This window comes from Papaver somniferum, unplaced genomic scaffold, assembly GCF_003573695.1.
Source record: "Papaver somniferum cultivar HN1 unplaced genomic scaffold, ASM357369v1 unplaced-scaffold_117, whole genome shotgun sequence".
NCBI lineage: Eukaryota > Viridiplantae > Streptophyta > Magnoliopsida > Ranunculales > Papaveraceae > Papaver > Papaver somniferum.
The window spans coordinates 10,584,463-10,607,527 of record NW_020620714.1 but is presented as its reverse complement, the minus strand read 5'-3'; the positions used below and the strand labels follow the sequence as shown (position 1 = coordinate 10,607,527).

Genomic DNA, 23,065 nt, shown 5'->3' with positions numbered 1-23,065 from the left:
AAAAAAAAAAAAAAAAAAAAAAAAACTCAGATATCCTTGAGGAAGGAATCCATGTCTTCAAACTCATTTCCCTCGTTTTTGAAATCAGAAATGTCAAGATAGGCAATATCTATTGGTATGTCATATTGGGCAAAATTGATTTCCTTCTTTTCCTTTTATTTAATAGACGCCTGATAAAGATCAACAAGGTGCCTTGCAGTACGTCAAACATTTTCCCAGTACCCTGGTGAACCACAACGGTGACAGATAGATTAATGATGCTTCGAAAGGCTTTGCAAGCTTTTTCCTTTGTATTTTGGGAACACATTCTTCTTCCCCTTATGATGATGGGGATTATTACCAGCCTTCTTGTTGTTGTTGGGCTTTTTAGGACCTAACCAACATCCGTGTCCTTTCCCACGACTTTCATTAGCATTGCCACGACTTTCTGTAGCGTTCATCTCTGGAGCAGCTATTGAACCTGCTAGATGACTTTGATGGTTCTGGAGTAATAACTCATATTATTCTGCTCAGCTACTAGAAGGAAAGAGATAAGCTCGGAGTATTTCTTAAACTGTCTTTCCTGATACTGTTATTGAAGCATGAAAGGTGGAGTAAGTCTTCTCCAAAAGATCAGCATCAGTAGTTGTTTCTCCGTATAGTTTTAAGCAAGGGACAATCTGAAATAAACCGAGTTATATTCACTCACGCTTTTAAAGTCTGGTAAGCAGAGGTGCATCCACTCATATCATCTCTTGGAAGGATGACCGTTTCTTGATGGTCAAACCTATCCTTCAGCTCTGTCCACAAAATGTACGGATTTTTCACCGTAGGATATTGGGACTTCAAACCTTTATCTAAATAATGACAAATAAAAATCAATATTTTTGAGCGATGTTCGTGGGACTCTTTATTGTCCTTAGTAATGGTCTTATGAAATGAGCTAGCACTCGGATCTATCCCTTTAAATCCAATAAATTTGGCAGAGTGAAGATAAAAAGAAAGTCACGAATCTTATATACCCACTAACTTCCGAACGGGTAAACATATGATATTACTGTCATGTAGGACAAAATAGTAAAAAGAGTTAACATATACGAAAGTAAATTTCCACTGACTTTCAATTGATCTGAAAGTAGGAAATATGCTTCAGATTTTAAACGTACATGAATCAGAAGAAGAAGAAAATAATTAATAATCCATCAATATTCTCTTGTATAGTAGTGGCACGCGCTACCATAGTTAGGTAAAAATGTGTGCATACATAATATTCACCAAAGAGACCCATCAATAGCATAACAGTAATTTTGAGCAGAAATAAAAAAAAAGCCCTCCTATGCCAATTGAAAATACTATAGTCGGATGGTCTTTAATTGATATCTCGTTTTTATAAAAAAAAGAAAAAAAAAAAACTCATTGATATCCGATAAAAATAAAAATATACATAAATAAATAAATCATGATATACAAATTACCTATTTGATTAAATATATGTAAATCAATACTAGCGGATGTTCTCTGTTTGTTAGATAATCGATTTGATTAAAAAAATCAAACCAATAAACCTAGAAAGATTCTTTGTCCAAAAAAAGAAAAACCAATGAAATTTTTTTTATCATGATTGAGAGAAAAAAAAATACCGGTAGAGCAACATGTCTATGACGTAGTGTGAAAGATAGAAAAGTAAAGAAAAGGAAGGAGAATTCTTATTCAATGCGGAAAACAAACAAATATTTCAGCCTCTATTTATAATAATAGATACAAGGACATCCCAATAATAAACGGTATCTATCCTAGATATTATTAACATAAATAGACGTTTATAACAAGTAGGAATTACCAATATGTACCATTATAGTGTTCTTAGTTAGTGGCAGGTCCACCCATTAAAGCCCACTAATCAGAGGTCCATAATTAAAAGAAAACATGAAAATGGACCAAATTTTTTAAGCCCAGGTCCTGCACACGTGTGGAACGTATGAGGACGTATTTTTAAATACCGAAAACACCCTTAAGTATATAAAGCAGTAACCAAATCCATTTCTTCTTCATTTCTCGATCTATTCTTCTTCTTATTCTTCTTCTTCTTCTCATTTGTGATTCGGTGAAAAGCTCCGGCTATGAAGATCTTCTGAGGTGTTGATCAATTCGTGAATTCAAAATAAGATTAATCGGTAGGTTCACTTCCTTACTGTTGGTATAGTTTAGGTTTTCATTTTTCCTTTCTTCTTCAAAAGCTAATTTTAATTTAGGTTTTTTTTCTTCTCGGATTAGAGAAATTTTTATGTTTATAGCAAAATCTAATGTTTAGGTATTAGATCTGATGTTGATTCGGTTATATTCAAAGTTTTGTCATTGTTTTTGGATTCCATCAGCGTTTTTTAATTGATTTTTGGGTTCGATCCATGAGTACGTATATGTAATACTGAAATATTTGTTTTGATTCTGAGGTATTTCGTAAGTTGATTTACCTACACTGATCTTTATTTTAAGTTTTTTATTGATTCTATCTTAATCTGAGATCCAAATCTCTTGATTTCATGGGATAAAGAATTCAAAATTCAGATTTTAAGGTTCCGAAAAGAGGAATTAAATTCAGTTTTTTTGTGTTTATGATCTTCATGCTTGATTCATTAATTTTTTATTTCAATTTTGGTAAAAATACTTTAGATCTAGATAGATAGTGATGTTTTATGTTCATTTCATTATTAGATCTGATGTTTTAACTCGGTTTTGTTGGTCTTTGGTTTGTTTCTAGTTTGCTTTTGTGTATTAATCATCAGTACATATATGATGTACTGAAGGTTTTTGATGAAAATAGTCCAGATCTAGTTATAAAATCATGTTTTACGTTTGTTTCGTTTGTAGATCTAGAATTTTAGTTTCATTTTGTTGGCTTTTGGTTTGGTTTCAGTTTAGTTTTATGTATTAACCATCAGTACGTATATGACGTACTGATTTTTCTGTGTTTACTATGCTTCTATATGTTTGGTTTCAGTTTTTGCTTGTATATTAAACATCAGTACGTATATGACGTACTGTTTTTATGAATCTTGATCGTAATTATTCAATTTTTTGGTTAGATTTTGATGGTTTTAGCTTATTTGAACTCTCAATTTGATTTTCTAGTTATTTTCTTTCTTTATTTTCTCAAAATCATACTTGTTAAGAGTACTAAGAAGCTCTGTGTTGTAAGTTTTGTTGATTTGAATTGGATTGTTTAAGGAATTGTCATGATCTTCGTTGTTGTTGCAGTTTTTGAATCGTTTTTTTGGAATTGCTATTATGGATTATAGAGTGAAAATTGATAATAAATGTGCATATCTTGTTGTTCACTTGTTTCAGGTTATGCTAGATACAATAGGCCCTGAATTGCAAGTTCTTAATAAAAGTGAAAAATCGATTGCACTGAAGGCTGAATCATCGGTTGTTTTGACTCCGGATCAAGATAAAGAAGCAACTTCAGATGCATTGCCAATCAATTATGATGGATTATCAAAGGTGTGCTGAAATTTTGGTTAAATCATAGTGTAATTTCAGTTTGGGCTTGGGAATTGTTGTCACATAATTCGAATATGTTTGCGTTCTGTTGATGTATATCATAAAATTGGAAAACAATGATTAGGAAGAAGGATGACATTGTAGATGTTCCCTTGAACCTTCCAATTGTTGTCTTTGCGATACCTGTGTGACTATGTTATCCTAAGCTATATGATTTTGTGCAGGCAGTAAAGAAAGGAGACACCATCTTTCTAGGTCAATACCTGTTCACAGGAAGTGAAACTACATCAGTTTGGCTTGAGGTACGGCACTGAACTCTGAAATTTGGAGGATTCATCAACTCTTTTTTACAGGCAGTTGATTTTTATTTCATGAATACGCAGTACGTATAAGGCGTACTGATAGAAACTTCTTTTGATTCTGTTTTATTCAGAGTTTTGTCACTTTTTTTTGTTTGATCCATGAGTACGTATGCGCAATACTGAAATATGTGCTAATTTATTTATAATTGATTCTAACAGATATGTACTTTACCTGGAAGCGGTGCAGCAGATATGTACTCGAATTGTAAGCAGCGGATATATACTCGAATTTGTAAGCAGTGCGACAGATATGTACTCAGATTTGTAAGCAGTGCGGCATATATGTACTCAAATTTGTTAGCATATATGTACTCGAATTTGTGAGCAGTGTGCCAGATATGTACTCAAATTTGTAAGCAGTGTAGACACACACGTTTGGTAGTAGGGGGTATTATGGTCATTTCTATTTTTTATTAATTTTGGACCTCCGGATAAAAAAAAATTCTGGTTGGACCTTAATATAAATAACTATATGGGCTTTGGACCAATCAACAAATTTTCCTTATAACATCCTCGAAAAGAAAACGCGCAAGCCTCCGAATATGCTTCTTACTCAAGTGGGCTAACATTTATGTGAAGTCGTAATGGGATGTCATTTCACTTGTGGGAACCATAATATTGGGCATACCAAAAACTTTATAGGCATACAAAGTCATTTTCCTAACCAGGGTGTATTGATAAGGGGTGTCTAATGGGTATGAATGACTTATATACCCTTAAACACTTCGAAAATATTGATTTATAGGCTTTAGGTTCGGCAAACTCGTGTTGATGAGTTATCAGCCGAACTTCCCGCTGTAGACTGAATTCTTTCGATCTTGTTTTGATCATAACTTCTTCGTCCAATGTCGGAATGACCTCATTCTTTCTGCGTTATCTTCGTATTTTCATTCTCTTGAAGATGAAGATAAAATCTACTTGATTTTAATGGGTTAAAATCTACGATTTTCATTATATAAGCTGAACCATTAACATTTTTTATTCCTGAACTCTCAGGAATAGGTTCGGCTTACATTTATGAGCCGAACCAACCCATTGATGAACAGTTCGGCTTACATCTATGAGCCGAACCTCACATAATTTTTCTTCCAGATCACACAGGACTAGGTTCGTCTCATTATGATATTTTTAAACAAGCTGAACTAGTTGGTTCGGCTCATAACAATAACACTTTCAGCTTGCCGAACTGTTCATTAGTTGTCAATTTCCAGGTTTCAGATCAAGGTTCGGCGCATAATTTAGGTGAGTTGTGAGCCGAATCTAGGTTCGGCGCATAATTTAGTTGCGTTGTGAGCCGAACCTAGGTTCGGCGCATAATGTTGTTGTTTTTTAAGCCGAACGGTTCTTCAAATTTTCAGCCTGAAAGTGTATATGAACAGTTCGGCTGATACGATTTTCATTATATAAGCCGAACCATTAACATTTTTTATTCCAGAACTCTCAGGAATAGGTTCGGCTTTCAGGAAAATTTTATACAAGCCGAACGGTTCATAAAGGGATCAGTTCGGCTCATAAATGTAAGTCGAACCTTTTCATCCTCCATTGAATCATTCTCGTAATCTAGGAAATCAACCATTTGGGAATCATTGTTGTAGTTGATGTGTATTTTCCTAGGTTTTTTAGATGATATATGACACTCCTCATCCTCCATTGAATCAAGAATTAGAATTTTCTCACTTTCTCCTTCTCTTTCTCTCCTTCTTAACCAAACCAAAACTTTGATTTTTTTTCCCCAAATTTTTCATCTAAACAACTCTTATAATTCTGAAAATTATTTTAATCACTAAACAAAATATTTAATCACTAATCAAGATTAGTAACACTAATACGTAAAGGGTAGATTTGTCATTAAAAATTTTTTGGGTTAAGGAGTTATCTGATTTTGCTATTTCACAACCTTTTTTGTCTTCATTCAGTATGCCTTGGAAGATTTTGGTATGTCCAAAATTATAGTTCTTGTTTTTACACGAGCATCACAAAGAAGTTGGGGACTTGAGGTTGAGTGATGTGTTGGTAACTTGGTATGCCCGTGAAGAGAAGCCACCAGGTAAGTGAATAAGGTTGATAACTTTACAACACTTTTGCAAGAATATCAGTGTGAATCTTTTGACGATTAAAAAGAGAAAACAAAGAAGCTAAAGCTGAGTTTGAAAGATTTTGTGACGGATATTTTGGAGGCATCGAAAGAGGATTTCACTACATGGCCATCTTTTTAATTGCAAGGTGTAGAAAGCAACCAAGGTCGGCGTCTTCATGCTCAAAGAATCTAAAGAGAACAGATGATCGGCAATAAATAAAAGATTGACTACGGTCAACTCTATTTGACCACATTCTAGGACAAAATTTCATAACACCTCCTTAATGTAGTTTAAGTAGCTTGATGATGAGATGAATTTATATTTGATGTGAGGTGCTCAAATTATAGAATCATGCATAACTTTCTAATCATCACATAAACTGAAATACAGTAAGGCGATGTCACTGTAATAGAGTGGTAAGGTTGTGTGAATGAGTTTGAAACTGGGTCAGCACCAAATTATTTGTAGAGCAAAAATAAAGATTGTGGTATTTTTCCGGTCAACTTCTGCCGATTCTCAATGAAGAATCAATATCTTTACCATTACTTGCTAATATCTTAGCAATTTGCAACTGTGTATTCGCCATGATTTCAGTTCTTTTAAGATCCATTTCTCCTTTCTTAGCCTCTGCTTCCATTCTCATTTTCTCTACTTCTTTCATTGTCTCCATCCTTGCTTGCTCTGATCTCATTACTACCTCTGCTAACCATCTAATACTTTCCGCCACTTCCCAATCCTCGCCTCGGCCGCGCCGTCTCTTATTATTCCTCTTCTTTTTATTCTTCTCGAGCTTAATTTCCTTCATCTTCAATTTCTCTTTGATTGTCTCAGAAACTGGTGTGCTCCCACTAGTACTCCCCGTTTCCATTGATGTCTTTGCTGAACCGTTCTCGACTATCTTTTTGGCTCTGATCAAATCCTCTTCCTGGATGATATATAACTATAACAAGTTACTGAATGAAACTGAATTTGCAGACTAGTATGCAAGAAAAATAGCAAAATCCAATATTATGACATTGTAATTGTATTACCTTGCTTGCCTCGCGGACGGCATCGTTTGGTTCATGTGAGTCTAGGCAACCTCCGCCCATATTTGGGTGAGGAAGAGAATGAAGAGGGATGACCAATGGTGGCAGCGGTGGTTGTGCTGCCGCTGGTGGTGGGTCAAGAAGAAGAAGAGGAGCATTAAGAATTGTAGCTGTAGCAGTAGCAGTGGAAGAAGCAGGACAATTATCTGTTGCTGGTGGTGTTGTTGCTGTTCTGAAACGAAGCAGAAGATCAAGACGTTGAAATAACGGCCAAGAAGAAGGATCGTTCGAAGACGATTCAGATCGGTACCGTTTCTTCATGGATTCAATCTTGTTTTTACACTGTGTTTGTGTTTTTGGTGCTTTTGTTGAGTTGGCTCTGGATGATACATGACGTGCTACATCTTCCCAATCATGACCTTTGAGTTTAGCTCGATTCCGCAGTACCCATTTGGTTTCATATGCATCAAGTAAACATGAAACTGCTCCTTCACTCCATTCATCTCTTTTCAATCTATCACCACCACCACCACCAAGACCAGAACTAGTAGCAACAATTGGTTTATTAGAATTTGCTTCTTCTTTTTCCATCTTTTCTGATCATCCATTCAATATGTTTTCTTCTCTCTTATTTCATGGTGTATTTGATCATTTAGTAGAAAGGAGTGGTGGTAGTGAATGGTTGGAGAAGACCACTAGCAGGCATTAGAGAGGGAATGAGAGCACTAGTGTGAGTGGCCAACCATGGTGGTCACTTTTGTCAAAATGGTGGGTTAATCATAGTGGTTTCACTTTTTGCAAGTCTTTATACTTCTTTTTGTGAATGTTTTGTGTATTTCTTATTGTGGAAATGGGAATGAGAATTTTTTTTGTTTTTGTGTTAGTGGAGGGATCTTTATTATTTGTTGCGTGAATGCAAAGCTAAACTATAAATGTGTAGCTACCTATTGGTGGTCAACTATACGTCAATGGTCTGTACCCCATCATGTAAATTTCCCATGTTTTTCAACAGTGCCAAACCATCTTTTAAGACGCAAGCCATTATACGTCAATGGTCTGTACCCCATCAGAACGAGCCAGGTATGAATGACTGGGATAACTCTTACTATAACCAACTGTTTCCCAGGCCTTTATATGTACAATATTTTCTGTTAGAATAAGTAAAAATGAAAAATGTAAAAATATCATTTTTCCGAAACAGAAGGAGTATTTTTGTTAAAAAAAAATTCTTCAACTTGCCTCACGCATTGGTTGTCTGTCCCGAATATTGATATTTTATTTTGACATTCTTTGCGAGTATGTCAATGTGATACTTAATATGGTTCTTTAATTTGGTTTTAGTAGGAAGCTTGCATGAGCATGCCTCAGTCCTAATCGAGGATGAAGAATGCAACCTTACAACCGTTGAAGCAGCAATATAAACACAATGACTTCATCACCCATTATATATACGTGTATTTCAGTATTTGACTCTTTTATGCCTCCAAGAGTTTCAATTTCCCATCACCACCAACTAAAGATCCCCCTTTTTTTTTTGTTTAGTTCCGTCACTCACCTGTCATCCAGTTTTATCAGACTCTTCATTTGGCTCTTCTTTTTGGGGGTGTTGAACTTTAGAGAATATCATTGTGGTTACAGCGCCACTATAGTCAAGAAACTTAAAAGTTAAAGAGTGAAAACTCCTCCAAAGAATAAAATTTGTGGACCCGTGGAGACCATTACGCGTCAAGACCTCGTACAACAGAAGTTCTCTGCAAACGGGAAATGGTTGGTTAATATTTTGGCACTGCAGAATGAAGCCCCGAGCAGCGTTAGCTTTGCTGCACAGCCTGCAGGAAAATACTTTGCATTACATCTTGAAACCGCAGTATTGCAGTAATGGATGTACTTAAAACGAGACCATCACTTGTAACCTGACATCCAATTTATCCGGTCAGGTGAGTTTGCAAAACAAATGATAAATAGGTGAAGTCCTTAAAGCAAAAATTTATTGAAAGAAGAAGGAAACTACAAGAGACCACAAGGACTGGACCACAGAAATTACAGCAAAACAACAAAGGAGAAAAAGAGAAACTATTTCATGGATGATACAATTCACTACTAGGCACTTTATAAGCCGTAGGCCACTGGTGTTTTCACCATATTAACAGCAACTGCCATCTGGTTCACATCATACTTGTCCTCGGAGTAGACCAAGGAGAAATAAATTTCACAGATGGAGTAAATCATTCATGAGAAACTTTGACTACCTGTTTACCGATGTTTTGGCCAGTAAAAAGGCCAATTAACGCAGAAGGAGCACTCTCAAGACCTTCCACCATATCTTCAACATAAGTTAACTTTTCCTCCGTGAAATACTGCTTCATCAGTTCCATGAACTCTGGGTAAAGGTGATAATGATCTGAAACATTTAATCCTTCCATACGAACACGTTTCAGGACAAGCTGTGTTAAGTTGTGAGCCCCTTCGGGCTTCTCAAGATTGTATTGTGAAATGCACACCCACATTCTCGAAGTGGATGTCGATTCCCTTGGGGAAATACCTAAAGACAAAATGCACACCAAATTAGGAGTAGGAAAATGATGCAGGGCATCCCTTATCATTCCCAGCTTAAGCTCGGAAGCTTCTAAACTTTGTTCGGTTTCCTAGTTTGTTACAACGCTTTTCGTTTATTCCATGTTAGGAATCCTATTTTAGTTCAACTTCTTTATTTAGACTTTTAGTCGATTGTTAAAGCTTATATAAACAGGCATCTTCATTGAAGATAAACACATTATCATTGAAGAATATTATTATCAATCTATTATTGCTTTCAGTTCTAAACTTCCTCTTCAAGTTTATCATTCACTTTCGGTTCTTTAACTCTTTTCGAACCTCTGTAATCTCTGTATTGCTTTCTTTTTTATTTGTTATACATTAGCTGGTATCATTCGACAGTAGATTAGATTTTTATTCTTTTCTTAGATCCTGTTTTCACTTCCGCAACCCTGGTTAAAAAAAACAAAAAACAACAAGAACTTACTTGTTTCATATTCTTTTCAATGGATGATACTACTGAGACAAAGCTTGTCAAGTTAGCTTCTGATGTTGAAACTATGCAAAAAGATTTCAATGAAAGAATACCTAATTTGGAAGACATGCCTGCACAATTAGCTTCTATTATGGAGTTCCTAAGTGTCGAACCAAAGGAGACTGTTGAGCCTTCTACAAAGGATTTGGAGTCATCTATCAAACCCGGAGAATCAACATTTAAACCTCATGGTGTTGTTTATACTACTGGTATACCGGGGTATAAACTAAAGAAACATGAAATTTATGCTCTCAACCCAAAAAAAAAACACCTGGTTTTACAAGAGGACATTGATAATGAAAACAATAGGGAAGATGATCAACACAGACGATGGACTAAAGATAGACGCATTCTCTCAGGACATACTCCATATGGCTCTTTACCAGAATACAAGATAAAGGCAGATATACCTACTTTTAATGGAAATTTCAAAATAGAAGAGTTACTGGATTGGCTTTACGAAGTTGAAGCTTTCTTTGAGTTTATGGATATACCAGACGATTCAAAAGTTAAGCTAGTGGATTATAAACTCAAAGGTGGAGCTGTTACTTGGTGGGAAAATATTTGCGAAGATAGACTCAACAATCATAAACATCCAATACGTACTTGGACATGTATGCACAAGTTGATACGAGATAAATTTTTACCTCAAGACTTCAGACAACAACTCTTTGTTAAACTGGAGAATTGTCATCAGGGAGCTCGTTCTGTTGAAGAATATGTTGCTGAGTTTTATAATTTAGTTGCTCGTAATCAAATTCAAGAAACTGAAGAACAATTGGTGGCCCATTTCATTGAGGGTTTAAATAGGTTGATTCAATACAATATGACTCAATATGCTTTTACAATGGTTGAAGCTATTCAACGGGATATCAAGATTGAGAAACGTCTTTCTCGTCCTTCTAAAGCTTCTCAACCTCGTCGGCCTCGTTATAATAACACCTACTCGACACAACAATTCTCAGGACGTAATTATCATGATCCGTACTATTCTTCTTCTCCAAGTTATAGTTACCCGGAAGAACTTACACCTCCACCTCAACGACAACAACTACCACCAGTGAATTTTTCTTTCTCTCAGACACCTTTACCTACAAATCCTTCACCCGTTTTACCAACTTCCATTGAGAATTCACCTATTCAACTGCAACAATCCAAATATCTTGGTATTAGATTTTCTACTAGCAACCAACAACAATTTCCTCCTCCTTCTAAACCAGCAAATATGTTCTCCAAATTTTGATGGGATAAGTGCAATAAATGGCATCAAGTTGGCCATTCTTCTGCTGACGATCGCCGGTTCAATGGTTTTATTGGAGATAATTCTGTACAACATGAATCTAAAGAGAATGGACCATTGAAAGATGAAGATTTTGAGGAAGAGGAATATCCTGACTTACATGAAGTATATGGTGACCATTAGTAGGTATGATTCGTCCACTCATGCTTGCTCAACCTTGTTATTCTCAAAGACATAACATTTTTAAAACCAAGTGTTTTATTAGAGGAAAAGTTTGTGACATGATTATTGACATTGGTAGTGTCGATAATTACGTTTCTTCTATGGTGGTTGATAAACTAGGTCTTCCTGTTACTCCACATCTTAATCCTTATTCTATAGGATGGGTAACTAGTAAGACTACTCAACGTATCACATCAGTGTGTGATAACGTTCTATTTTGTTGGTTTTGAAGACTCTGTCTTATGTGATGTGATAGATATGAATGCCACACATCTTCTCCTTGGTAGACCATGGCAGTATGACGTACGTGCAGTTCACAATTTTTTCTTAAACAGATACACATTCTATAAATATGGTAAAAATAAAGTTCTTCATCCTTCCAAATCTTCTTTTGAGATCAAGGAACATAGTGATGACAAAACCAGTGCTTTGGTGGCTACAATATCACTATGTTTACGCTCAACTCATACTTTGAGTTCTCATGAAGACACCAAGCCAATGATAGCAGTTCATGTTCAGGTACAACCTTTATTATCCCTAATGAATTTTCTGTGACTTTACCACCTTTGAGAGATATAAAACATTTCACTGACTTCATACTTGGAGCTTCACTTCCTAATCAAGCTCATTATAGGTTAAGTCTTGCAGAAAATGAAATTTGACAAGGTCAAGTTAGTGATTTACTAGCTAAAGGTTTGATTTTACCTAGCAACATCCCTTGTGCTTGTCTAGCATTTTTAGTACCTAAGAAAGATAATGGTTGGAGAATGTGTATAGACTGTAGTGACTTGAACCGCAACACCATTCCTTATAGATTTCATATTCTTAGTATTGAAGACATGATTGATTTGCTTTCTGGATTAATTATTTTCACTAAACTTGATCTTAGGAGTGGATATCTTCAAATTAGAATCAGAGAAGGAGATGAATGGAAAACTGCTTTCAAGATAAGAGAAGGGTTATATGAATAGCTTGTTACGCCATTTGGGTTATCTAATGCACCAAGTACTTTTATGAGGCTCATGAATCAAGTTTTACAACCCTTTCTGAGTAAATTTGTGATTGTATACTTTGATGACATATTAATTTTTAGTCACACTCCCAAGGAACATCTGAGTCATCTTTCTCAAGTTTTTAAGGTGTTATCTACTCATTCTTTGTTTTTGAATTTGAAGAAATGCACATTTATGTCACCTGAAGTCACATTTTTGGGTTATGTCATCTCTTCTAAGTGTATTCGTAGATCCTTCTAAAGTCAAAGCTATTGTGGAATAGCATGTTCCCACTTCTATCAAAGAGGTAAGAATATTTCATGGTTTAGCTTCTTTTTATAGGCATTTTTTGAAGAATTTCAGCACCATTGCTGCTCCTCTTACTGATTGTTTGAAGAAGGAAAAGTTTACTTGGACTAAAGCTGCTGATAGAAGTTTTGATACACTTAAAGAAAAATTATGTTCAGCTCATATTCTTGTCATGCCTGACTTTTCTAAGCCACTTCAAGTGGATTGTGATGCTTCTATTATTGGAATTGGAGCAATTTTATCTCAAGAAGGACATCTAGTTTCTTACCATAGTGAAAAAATAATTTGAGACACAAAAAAAGTGGTCTACATATTAGTTAGAGTTACTTGCTCTTGTCCAAGATCTCAAACAATGGCATACTTATTTGGTTCATCATGAGTTTGTCATCAATACTGATAATCATGGATTAAAATATCTTCAGACTTGAGCTAAAGTTAATCGTATGCATGATAGATGGCTTTCAATAATTAACAATTTTACCTTTTCCGATTAAAAACAAGAGTGGAAGACTGAATCAAGTTGCAGATTATTTAAGAAGACGCAGTCATCTTTTGGCTAATACTCGTAATGAAAGTTTTTTTTTTACTACATCAAAGATATCTATGCTGAAGATACAGATTTCAAGTTACTCTGGGAGCAATGCAGTTCGTTAGCTCATGGAGTTGATGTTTTTCTCATCCAAGATGGTTTCTTCTTTAAAGGTAATCGCCTTTGTATTCCTAATGGTTCTTTATGTCTGCATTTAATACGCGAACTGCATGGAAGTGGTCTTGGTGGTCATTTTGGCAGAGATAAAACTATTGCACTTCTAGAAGAAGTGTATTTTTGGCCTTCTCTCAAACGTGATGTGCAAAGATATGTTATGAGATGCATGGTTTTTCAGAAGCTAAAGGTACAATTCAGAATACTGGACTCTATACTCCTTTACCAGTACCAGACGCTCTGTGGATTGATATCAGCATGGACTTTATTCTTGGTCTACCCCGTACAGCAAGAGGGAATGACTCTCTGTGATGGTTGTGGTAGACATATACTCCAAAATGACACATTTTATTGCCCGTAAAAAGTCTACTGATGCTTCAAGTATTGCATCTTTATTCTTTAAAGAAATAGTTCATTTGCATGGCGTTCCAAAGTCCATTATTTCTGATAGAGATACCAAATTTCTGAGCTACTTTTGGAAGACATTATGGATACGTTTGGGTACTACATTACAGTTCAGTACTACTTCTCATCCACATACTGATGGACAAACTGAAGTAGTCAACAAATCTTTGGGAAATTTAATTAGAGCTAAATGCATGGATAACAGTAAGAAATGGGATACATTACTACCTCATATGAAGTTTACATTCAATACTTCAGTGAACAGATCCATAGGTAAAACTCCATTTGAAATTGTTTACTCTAAGGTACCTAATCATGTATTAGACTTAGTTGTACTTCCTAAGTTACATACTTCAAATGTCAAAGCTGATAATCTCTTAGATAAAGCTTCTCAACTACATCATTAAGTCAAAGCTAAACTCGAAGAATCTAATGCTAAATACAAGAATGTTGCAGATAAGCATAAGAGATAAAAGACATTTAAAGAATGAGAGTTGGTCATGATTCATCTACGTAAAGAAAGATTTCCAGTTGGCACTTATAACAAGACCAAGATGAAAAAGTATAGACCTTTAAAAATTTTGAAGAAAATCAGTGACAATGCATATGTCATTGACTTACCTAAAGACTGGAACATCTCTAATGTGTTCAATGTTTAAGACATATTCACCTTTCATGGTGATAATGATCTTTTGCTTACTACTTTCAACTCAGAGAAGAGTTCTTTTCAAGAATGGGGGACTGATGCAGGACTTCCCTTATCATTCTCAGGTTAAGCTCAGAAGCTTCTAGACTTTGTTATGTTTCCTAGTTTTGTTATAACTTTTCGTTTATTCCATGTTTAGGAATTCTATTTTAGTTCAACTACTTTATTTAGACTTTTAGTCGGTTGTTAAAGCTTATATAAACAGGTATCTTCATTGAAGACAAACACATTATCATTGAAGAATATTATTATCAATCTATTATTGCTTTAAGTTCTAAACTTCTTATTCAAGTTTATCATTCACTTTAGTTTCTTTAACTCTTTTCGAACCTCTGCAATCTCCGTATTGTTTTCTTCTTTATCTGTTATACATTGGAAAAACTGGTACTTAAATTTTGGTTTGGTTGGACAAAAAGTAGGTGATATGATGCTTTGCAGTTTATAGAAAAAGTAGTTTTATTAAAATAATAGACATTAGCGATGGCATTTGGGGTAGTGATGGTAGAGAATGAAAAAAAATGTTGAACATTAAGAGTACCCATCCCCTTTCTATTTCACCCCATTGACCAAAAGTCCAATCTCTCGGACCCGAGGTCAGCTTTCCGCTTGAATGGTTTTCCTTATAACAAAAATCCTAATAAAATTATTTGGTATATGCCACTTAATTAGGTGTTACTTACTGTTCTCATGTTTCAAGGAAATTAAAAGCGGGTGTGTAAAACTGTAAAACGAAGAGGATATTTCACTATCGTAAAACGAAATTGGTAGCCGATGATGAGACGCGCGACTGAAAATGGAGCGCATGCGACGATAAGTCTTTGGCGGTTTTGCCTCAGCCGCTGGCGGGTAGCCAAGGCCGTCTAAAACTACTTTTCACTTCAATAGTCACTTGAACGGATATTTTTCACTTCAATACTTACTACTCAATTTCTTCCTCCAAAATCACAACACTTTTTCATCCAACCAATTTTATCTCAGTTTCTCTGAATTTCAATCACTTTCTATTTTCAACCTTGAATCCTGATTTTAGTTCTTTTGACAAAGATATGGAAATGGATGGAACCTTGTATGAAGATGAGCAGTAAATGCATGTAAATATTTTGCATCAAATGGATAAAGACGCAACTGAGGATAAAAGCGGCGAAATTTTATCTTGCAGTTACATTCAGGGATGATACCAAAGCCTTTAGAGCCACTAGTAGTTATGAGTAAAAGATGGACGTGGCGAGATTGATATTTTTACCACTACAAGATGGTGCATGATTATATGTGCATATTCGGATGCAGATTTTCAACGTCGATTTCGTATGAGCTGCAACTTCACTCTAAAGATTGTTGTTGAGTTTTGTCGATCAGATACAATTTTATTGCACGACATGTACGAGGATTTAGTCCTAAATAATAGGTTACTACAACCCTCCGATTATTATGTTATGGGGTACCAATGGATTCTACACATGAGTACATATTTTTGGGCAAAACAACCGCATTTAAGTATCTCAAAATGTTTTGCGCAACAACAATCGAGCATTTTGGTCCAACTTTTTACGAAAACCTACTCAGATAGATAGGTAGTCTTGATTGCATGGTTAAAACCCCAACTAGGGGTTTTTCAGGAATGCAAGGTAATCTTTATTGGGTGTCTTGGAAGTGGCGTTCGTGTCTAATTGAATGGACGGGTCAATATAAGCATCACTATCCAAAACCAACTGTAATATTGGAAGCTTCGGCTACTTATGATTGTTGGATTTGGAATTTTTTTTTTGTACCTCGGTTCACAAAATGATATCAATGTTTTGCATATATAAATAATCATAGTTTGAAAGTCTTAAGCATGGACTGGACCCACACTATATTTTCACCATCAACTGCCATGACCACACTCATGGGTATTATCTGGCAGATGAGATTTATCCAGAATGGTCAATTTTTGTTCAAGCCTATAGTCATACCGGATTTAGACCAACGAATTCGAAGGATATTAAGTATTTTAACAGACAACAAATGACTATGAGAAAGGATGCTGAACGCGCTTTTGGAATTTTTAAAAGAAAGTGCGCCATCAAGAAATTAATAAAATTACATTAATTTGCATAATTCTGTATAACATGGTCATTGAGGAAACCAGACGTAACCCCACCTGGACTAGTTATTCATACGAAGATTTGAGGCCAAAGCTTGTATTGTACCATGGTCGTCCCTTAAGAAAATATAGACTTACCACTGACATAATTCAGAACCGTGGCCTCTATGGACACCTATGGGAAGACCTAACTGCACACCTTTGGCTAAAAATGGAGTTATGCCTGGTCATCAAAACACAACTAGATATATGTTTTTTTTACTTATATGTTATTTTATTTTGATTATGTTTTAAGTAGGTTATGTACTTTGAAATAAGATGTAATGTAGAGATACCAATTAAATTAAGTGATGAGTTAAAAGCCAATATATATTTAATTTTGCATAAATATTACATAAACTAAACTGTTAAACTAAACTGTTACCTTTAAATAAGCTTAACTACTAAACTTAGTTTTCAAATATAAAAAATTAACTACCATAATTAAAACAAAATTATCTAGTACATTTAATCAAGGCAATATTTATCTTCCTCTTATTTTGAGACATCGACATCGTCATCCTCAAAATGCGCAGATTTTGAGACATCGACATCGTCATCCTCAAAATGCGCAGATTGTGGGTTTTATAGTTCATTCAGTTGTCATTCCACCTTATCCACTTCTTGCTCCCACAACCAAAGTTGTCATGAATTCATTATTGAAGTGTTCATTAGAGTAGTTTGTTCTTGTTAAATCCCATGTAGTGTTGTTCTCGCGAAAGACGACTTTTTCGAACTTTCCCTAACAGCCTAACACCATGCTCCGATCTGTACTTCTGGTGTTCTACCTGACACTCGATTTCCTTGTACTCATAATAGTTGAACTCGTTTGATCTCCTTCTGTTTCTCTTTTGGCCGCGTCTCTCACTGCTTTTCCATCTTTCTGACCCCATTCTCTTTTTTTTTTTTTGACATTGGTATTAACATCCAAATTGGTAGTATGTTTTTCGTGGCTATTCGGAGACCCGGCATGTGGAAATGAATTTCCTTACAGTGAGGAAACAACTACACCATTATGAAAATCCTGCGAAATGGGCTCATATGGTGATTTTATTGGAACTTGACTACCTTCCAACATGTATGGATTAAATTTGTTAAGTTCCTCGGAATGTTGAAACAACTTTCATCTTGGAAACCACCTTTGTGGGATTTTTGCCACTCTTCTCGGCATCTTTGCTCCATATCTGGTTAACATTCACCGTTTTTTTTTTTTTTTTTTTTGTAGCATCAAAACATTTGCATGATAAAAGATACGTATTCACCAACGTCTTTTCTAATTGCATGAAAACGATGAGAAAACCCTTCGAGATCACGAGAATTGATGTTACCGCTTTCTTCATGAAATTTTTCAAAAATATTTTGAAAAAATGTAGCCACCTGTTGTTGGCAATCATTGACTTGATCTACTGTAAAGAACACATAAAACCTGCAAATATATTCATCTTCATCCATAGTAAACTTCATATCACGAACTCTAGTAGATTTTTGTTGTGATTGTTGTGAGAGGGTTTCCATGATTGTTGAGATTTTATAGAGAATGTGTGATCGAAATGAAGGAAAACCGAGAATTTATAGAGAACTCAAAAGGATCCTTTAGATCGAACAGATAAGATATATTCCCTAGTAGGCAAACTAGGCCGCGCGGATTTTGTTGCACCTCCGGCGGCCTAAGTTTGGACGCGTGGCTTAGATGAGGCCGCCGAAGGTCAGGTTTAAATTATGCGTCGTCTTATGAAAAAATACACAGCTCTTATTGCACCGCAATGGATAAACCAATAAATTTTCCCATTTACGCATTCATTTTTCTTCTTTGATCGATCCATAGTGGGATCAAAATGGGCAAAAATTTGCCCATCCTGTAAGAATTTCCCAAAGAGACTTGTTTTTGAACAAAAATTAATACAATTTATTTTTTATTGACTAAAAGTAGGCATGTTAATGGATAATCATATATCCCCTTTCCCTCCGACTTGGTATAGAAAATTATTAGAACCGATGTCAAATGTGGATATCTTATCGGCTAATATTCTTTTAACGAAATGGATTTGTGATAGCATGTATTAGAACGGGTAATATATTATATGTTCCACTAAGAAAAGGGTTATTTTATAATTTTACTTATAATATTCAAGCTAGATGGCAAACTCAGTGATCGTGTACTGTTTTTTTTTATGCTTTTTATGAAGCTAAATTGTTGCTTTAATTTCTTTTTTTTTAGATCTAATTATTGGAGGACTTGCTAAAATTTCAAATATTGTAGCTACTAACAACCATATGTACGTGACATGTTGTGGATACAAAAGTGAGATGATAATGAATTTGAATCATTCTATTTGATTTTTTTGTTTAAGAACCTATAGCACAACAGAACAGATAATTATATGATATTAGGGGTAACTTGTGTTTTCTCCCCTGACAAAGATTATAATTTGAGTTACCTCCCCTACAAAGATTAAATTAGCAAAACCTCATTTTGTTACATATTCCGTCTAAGGCTAGTTAGCTGAGTCAGCAGCTCTGTACAGGTGGACTAAAATATACACGTGGTGCTTAGCTGTCGAAAACACCATCGTCTTCTCAATCTCCATCTTCTTCTTTATTTCTTAAAAAAATAAAAATACAATGACTTTCTTCCCCAAACCTCAAGGGTTTGACACCGAGAAGAGATGGTAAACCAACTGTTGCTACTGCTTCCATTGATACAATTGTTGAAATTGAGAAAGAGAAATCAGATCGATCAAATTGAGAAGGATTCAAAGCTTTTTATTAAATTAGAACTGAAAAACCATATTGAAGAATTGGAAAGAAAGAGATATCGTTTTTATCTTCGTTTTCTTCTTCTTTTATCTCCGTGGACGTCGTTCTTCATAAGAATAGGCAAAACAAAGAACGTGGGTTTTGTTTAAACTCGAGTTTCCTACGGGTTATGAGAAGTTTGGATGAACTATACTTGTGAAAAGGCGAGGGTACCCAAATATATCTCAAGCTAAAACTTTTCCTACATATAAGTCATGGCCGCTGTTGATGGTTTGGGGAAGAAAGTGATTGTATTTTTATTTTCTTAAGAAATAAAGAAGAAGACGGAGATTGAGAAGACGAGGGTGTTTTCGACAGCTGAGCACCACGTGTATATTTTAGTCCACCTATACAGAGCTGCTGACTCAGCTAACTAGCCTTGGACGGAATATGTAACAAAATGAGGTTTTGTTGATTTATTTTTATTCTCTATAGGGGAGATAACTCAAATCATAATCTTTGTTAGGGGAGGAAAGGCAAATTACCCCAATGGAACGGATATTGAACTTATAACATCCATTGGAACTTAACCGATGTCCGGAAAATAACTATTAGAGCGGATAACTGGTTGCTGGTAGTGGTAGAGGTCCCGGTTAGTTCCTTTACAGAATGAATTAACGTTTCATATCCAACATAGACAGATCATGTCTGAGTGGTGTAGTGGTTATCACGTTTGCTTTACACGCAAAAGGTCTCCGGTTCGAACCCGGGCTTGGACATTTACTTTTTTATTTCCTCCTTTTTTTTATCTGGTTAGGCAACTTTTAATTTCTTTGTTGTTAATTCTTACTTGGCTAATGCGGAAGATTTTAAATCGTCGTGCAAATTTTGGATCCGAGATGCAAAAACCAAACCTATGTCAGATCAGTTGGAAAATTTCGAACCACGGAACACTAGTTTGCCATCGTGGCAGACTGGTAGCTTTTGATTAAAGATGCAGATTCATGAAGCATACTTTGGTTGCTGGAACTGATTTCGCGATCAATTTGCAGCACTACTGGTACTTTAAGACGAGACCATGAATTTGTCAGGTAAGTTTGCAAAACAAATGATTGGATGGGTGAAGGATGAGAAATTTGTTAAAAGAAGATGGAAACTACGAGGACAAAGTTTCGAACTCAGGTCACTGTTATCATCACCCACCCAGTGACTTTACCACAAAAATAACAACAAAAGAGTAGAAAAGGAAAACTATTTCATGGATAATACAATTCATTAGCTAGGCACTTATTAGGGGTATTAACAGCAACTGCCATCTGGTTCACATCGTCCTGGGAGTAAGTCTAGTTATGAAGTAAATCATTCATGAGCAACTCGGACTACCTGTTTCCCGATGTTTTGTCCGGTAAAAAGACCTATCAACGCAGCAGGAGCACCCTCAATACCTTCCACCATATCTTCGACATAAACTAACTTTTCATCCATGAAATACCGCTTCATCAATTCCATGAACTCTGGGTAAAGGTGAAAGTGATCTGAAACATTGAACCCTTCCATACGAACACGTTTCAGGACAAGTTGTGTTAAGTTGTGAACCCCATCGGGTTTCTGAAGATTGTACTGTGAAATCATTCCACAAACAGGGATTCTACCATGGACAGCCATATTTTGGAGGACAGCCTCGAGCATCTTTCCACCCACATTCTCAAAATAGATATCGATACCCTTAGGAAAGTACCTAAAATATTGAAGACAGATGCGCACGCCAAATTAGGAGTTGGAAAAACTAGGTGATCTGATGCTGTACAATTTGTAGTACAAGTTATAAATTCTTACGAGAGTTATATGAAACTAGAGTTTCAATTAAAGGAGATGAATAACAATCTCTATCGGGTGTTAGTATTAAGATATGGGTTATGGTAAACAAAGATCTGGAGAAAGCAAAAGTATAATCCAGATTAATGGTACAATTAAAATTCCCACGGAATAAATGCGAATTCAGACCTTTTTAAAGTTGCAGTCAAGTCTGCCTCTTCTTTGTAATTAAAAGCATCATCAAATCCAAACTTGTTCTTCAACAAATCAACCTGAAGTTAAATCAAACAAGAAAAAGATAATCATCAATTGAGCACTCAGTTGAAAGGGTTAAAAGTTTCGCGTTCTTAATGCGTGGAGGCAATTGGGTGCATCATATTCTCACCTTTTCATTTGATCCGGCACTTCCAACAACATAACAACCCATCATCTTTGCAAATTGTCCAACAATCTGTCCAACTGCACCAGATGCAGCCGATACATATACAGATTCTCCCTTTTTAGGAGAAGCAAGCACATTGAACCCAACATAAGCAGTCATACCGGGCATACCTAGGATGCAACAACGTAACATAGAGAGGAATCGTCAAACTTACTACTTACAAAACTGAAATTAAAACTAATCAATAAACCAGGTTTATTTAAGAAATCAGTTAACCAACAACTTACCCAGGATTCCTGTGTAATATGAAAGAGGTACATCAGTGTAGTTTATTTTCCTTAGGGACGAAGGATCAGGGTTCTTGATGAGGCTGTACTGCTCCCATCCAGCAAATCCCCAGACATAATCACCTTTCTCGAAGTTTGGGTTTCCCGAATCTAACACTTCGGAAACGGCATATCCAGTGATTGGCTGCAAATATTAAAACTGTCAACCCCAATTCACAAACAAAAAAAAAAGAGAACAGGAAGTAAAAGATCTTCACTGACAGAGCAGTGAGCTACGGTGTCCAGCTCTGATACACAAGGAATGAATGTGCCATTTTAGATCTGGGACAATGAAGAACTAAGAAGGACAACCATTTGCTTGTGCAGGGTATGAAACCTGGATATGCAAGTATGAAATTTATTTGGTACTGGCCACCCCTATAGGGCCTATAACCGCGAAATGCCTTACCGAACCATACTTTCCACCATGACAGGGCAAAAACATTGACCAACAGGCAACTAGTGAGAAAATCTAGATTTACTCACACATCATGTCTAGTAATATTAATGTCAAGCAAAAAGGTTTTTCAAAAAACTTTACTTCAGTATATCAAGAAGAAACAATCATACCAAGTTGTCTGCGATAGAAAATGAAATTATGATCAATCAAAAGAACTAAAGTACGTGTTTTCAAAGGTATAACAAGAAATGTAATATAAGAGTCTTACTGAACCAGTCAACCAGGAGTAAGAGCAGGAATGCAACTCTCTCAGTCTTATCAAAATTAGGACCAAATAATGATACCACAGTATTTGTATGATCCAAATTCATACAGATCATGTCATTCGAGAAATTCAGATACGGTTTCTCTCGTCAAAGATAAGAAAGGAAATTTTGTCTGTTTACATTCTAATTTCTTTTTTTAAGTAATTGAATATCCCTAAGTCCTCCAAACCAAAGACAACAATTTTAACTATTTCTAGCATAAGAAATTAAGAATCATTCGACTATATATCTAATTTGAAATTCTAAAATATGGTTTTCAGTTTTATCCCTTACTTGATGTCTCATAAGTCATAACCATATTATCCTCACCAGAAGAGGAATACTAATGAACGCTATATAATGAACTACCTTTTCCAAAAAAAA

The 23,065-nt window shown here is 35.5% G+C and overlaps 2 protein-coding genes and 1 non-coding gene across 3 annotated transcripts in view; 1 reads left to right on the top strand and 2 right to left on the bottom strand.

Annotated features, from left to right (window-relative positions):
- Positions 1-6,206: 6,206 nt before the first annotated feature.
- LOC113330023 (trihelix transcription factor ASIL2-like) lies at positions 6,207-7,760 on the bottom strand. Its single transcript, XM_026576875.1, has 2 exons — positions 6,952-7,760; positions 6,207-6,845 (listed from the first exon to the last, which is right to left on the bottom strand). Exons 1-2 carry the CDS (start codon positions 7,537-7,539, stop codon positions 6,420-6,422), a joined length of 1,014 nt encoding a protein of 337 aa, XP_026432660.1. The 5' UTR covers positions 7,540-7,760; the 3' UTR covers positions 6,207-6,419.
- A 12,399-nt stretch (positions 7,761-20,159) lies between these two features.
- Positions 20,160-20,232, top strand: TRNAV-UAC. The gene has a single exon. It is a non-coding gene; the product is annotated as a tRNA-Val (tRNA).
- A 338-nt stretch (positions 20,233-20,570) lies between these two features.
- Positions 20,571-23,065, bottom strand: part of LOC113329970 (2-alkenal reductase (NADP(+)-dependent)-like) — a 3,381-nt gene continuing 886 nt past the window's right edge. The window contains exons 2-5 of the mRNA XM_026576827.1: positions 21,938-22,121; positions 21,654-21,820; positions 21,458-21,540; positions 20,571-21,191 (exon numbers count right to left, since the gene is read on the bottom strand). Coding sequence (XP_026432612.1) covers positions 20,813-21,191; positions 21,458-21,540; positions 21,654-21,820; positions 21,938-22,121 — 813 coding nt within the window. The 3' untranslated portion in view covers positions 20,571-20,812. The remainder of the gene's footprint in view (positions 21,192-21,457; positions 21,541-21,653; positions 21,821-21,937; positions 22,122-23,065) is intronic.

Excerpts from the sequence above, each read along its gene's own strand:
- LOC113330023 (XM_026576875.1), bottom strand. The coding sequence starts at position 7,539 with ATGGAAAAAGAAGAAGCAAATTCTAATAAACCAATTGTTGCTACTAGT. Across the intron at positions 6,846-6,951 it reads CCGTCCGCGAGGCAAGCAAG|GAAGAGGATTTGATCAGAGC; the intron begins GTAATACAATTA and ends TATATCATCCAG.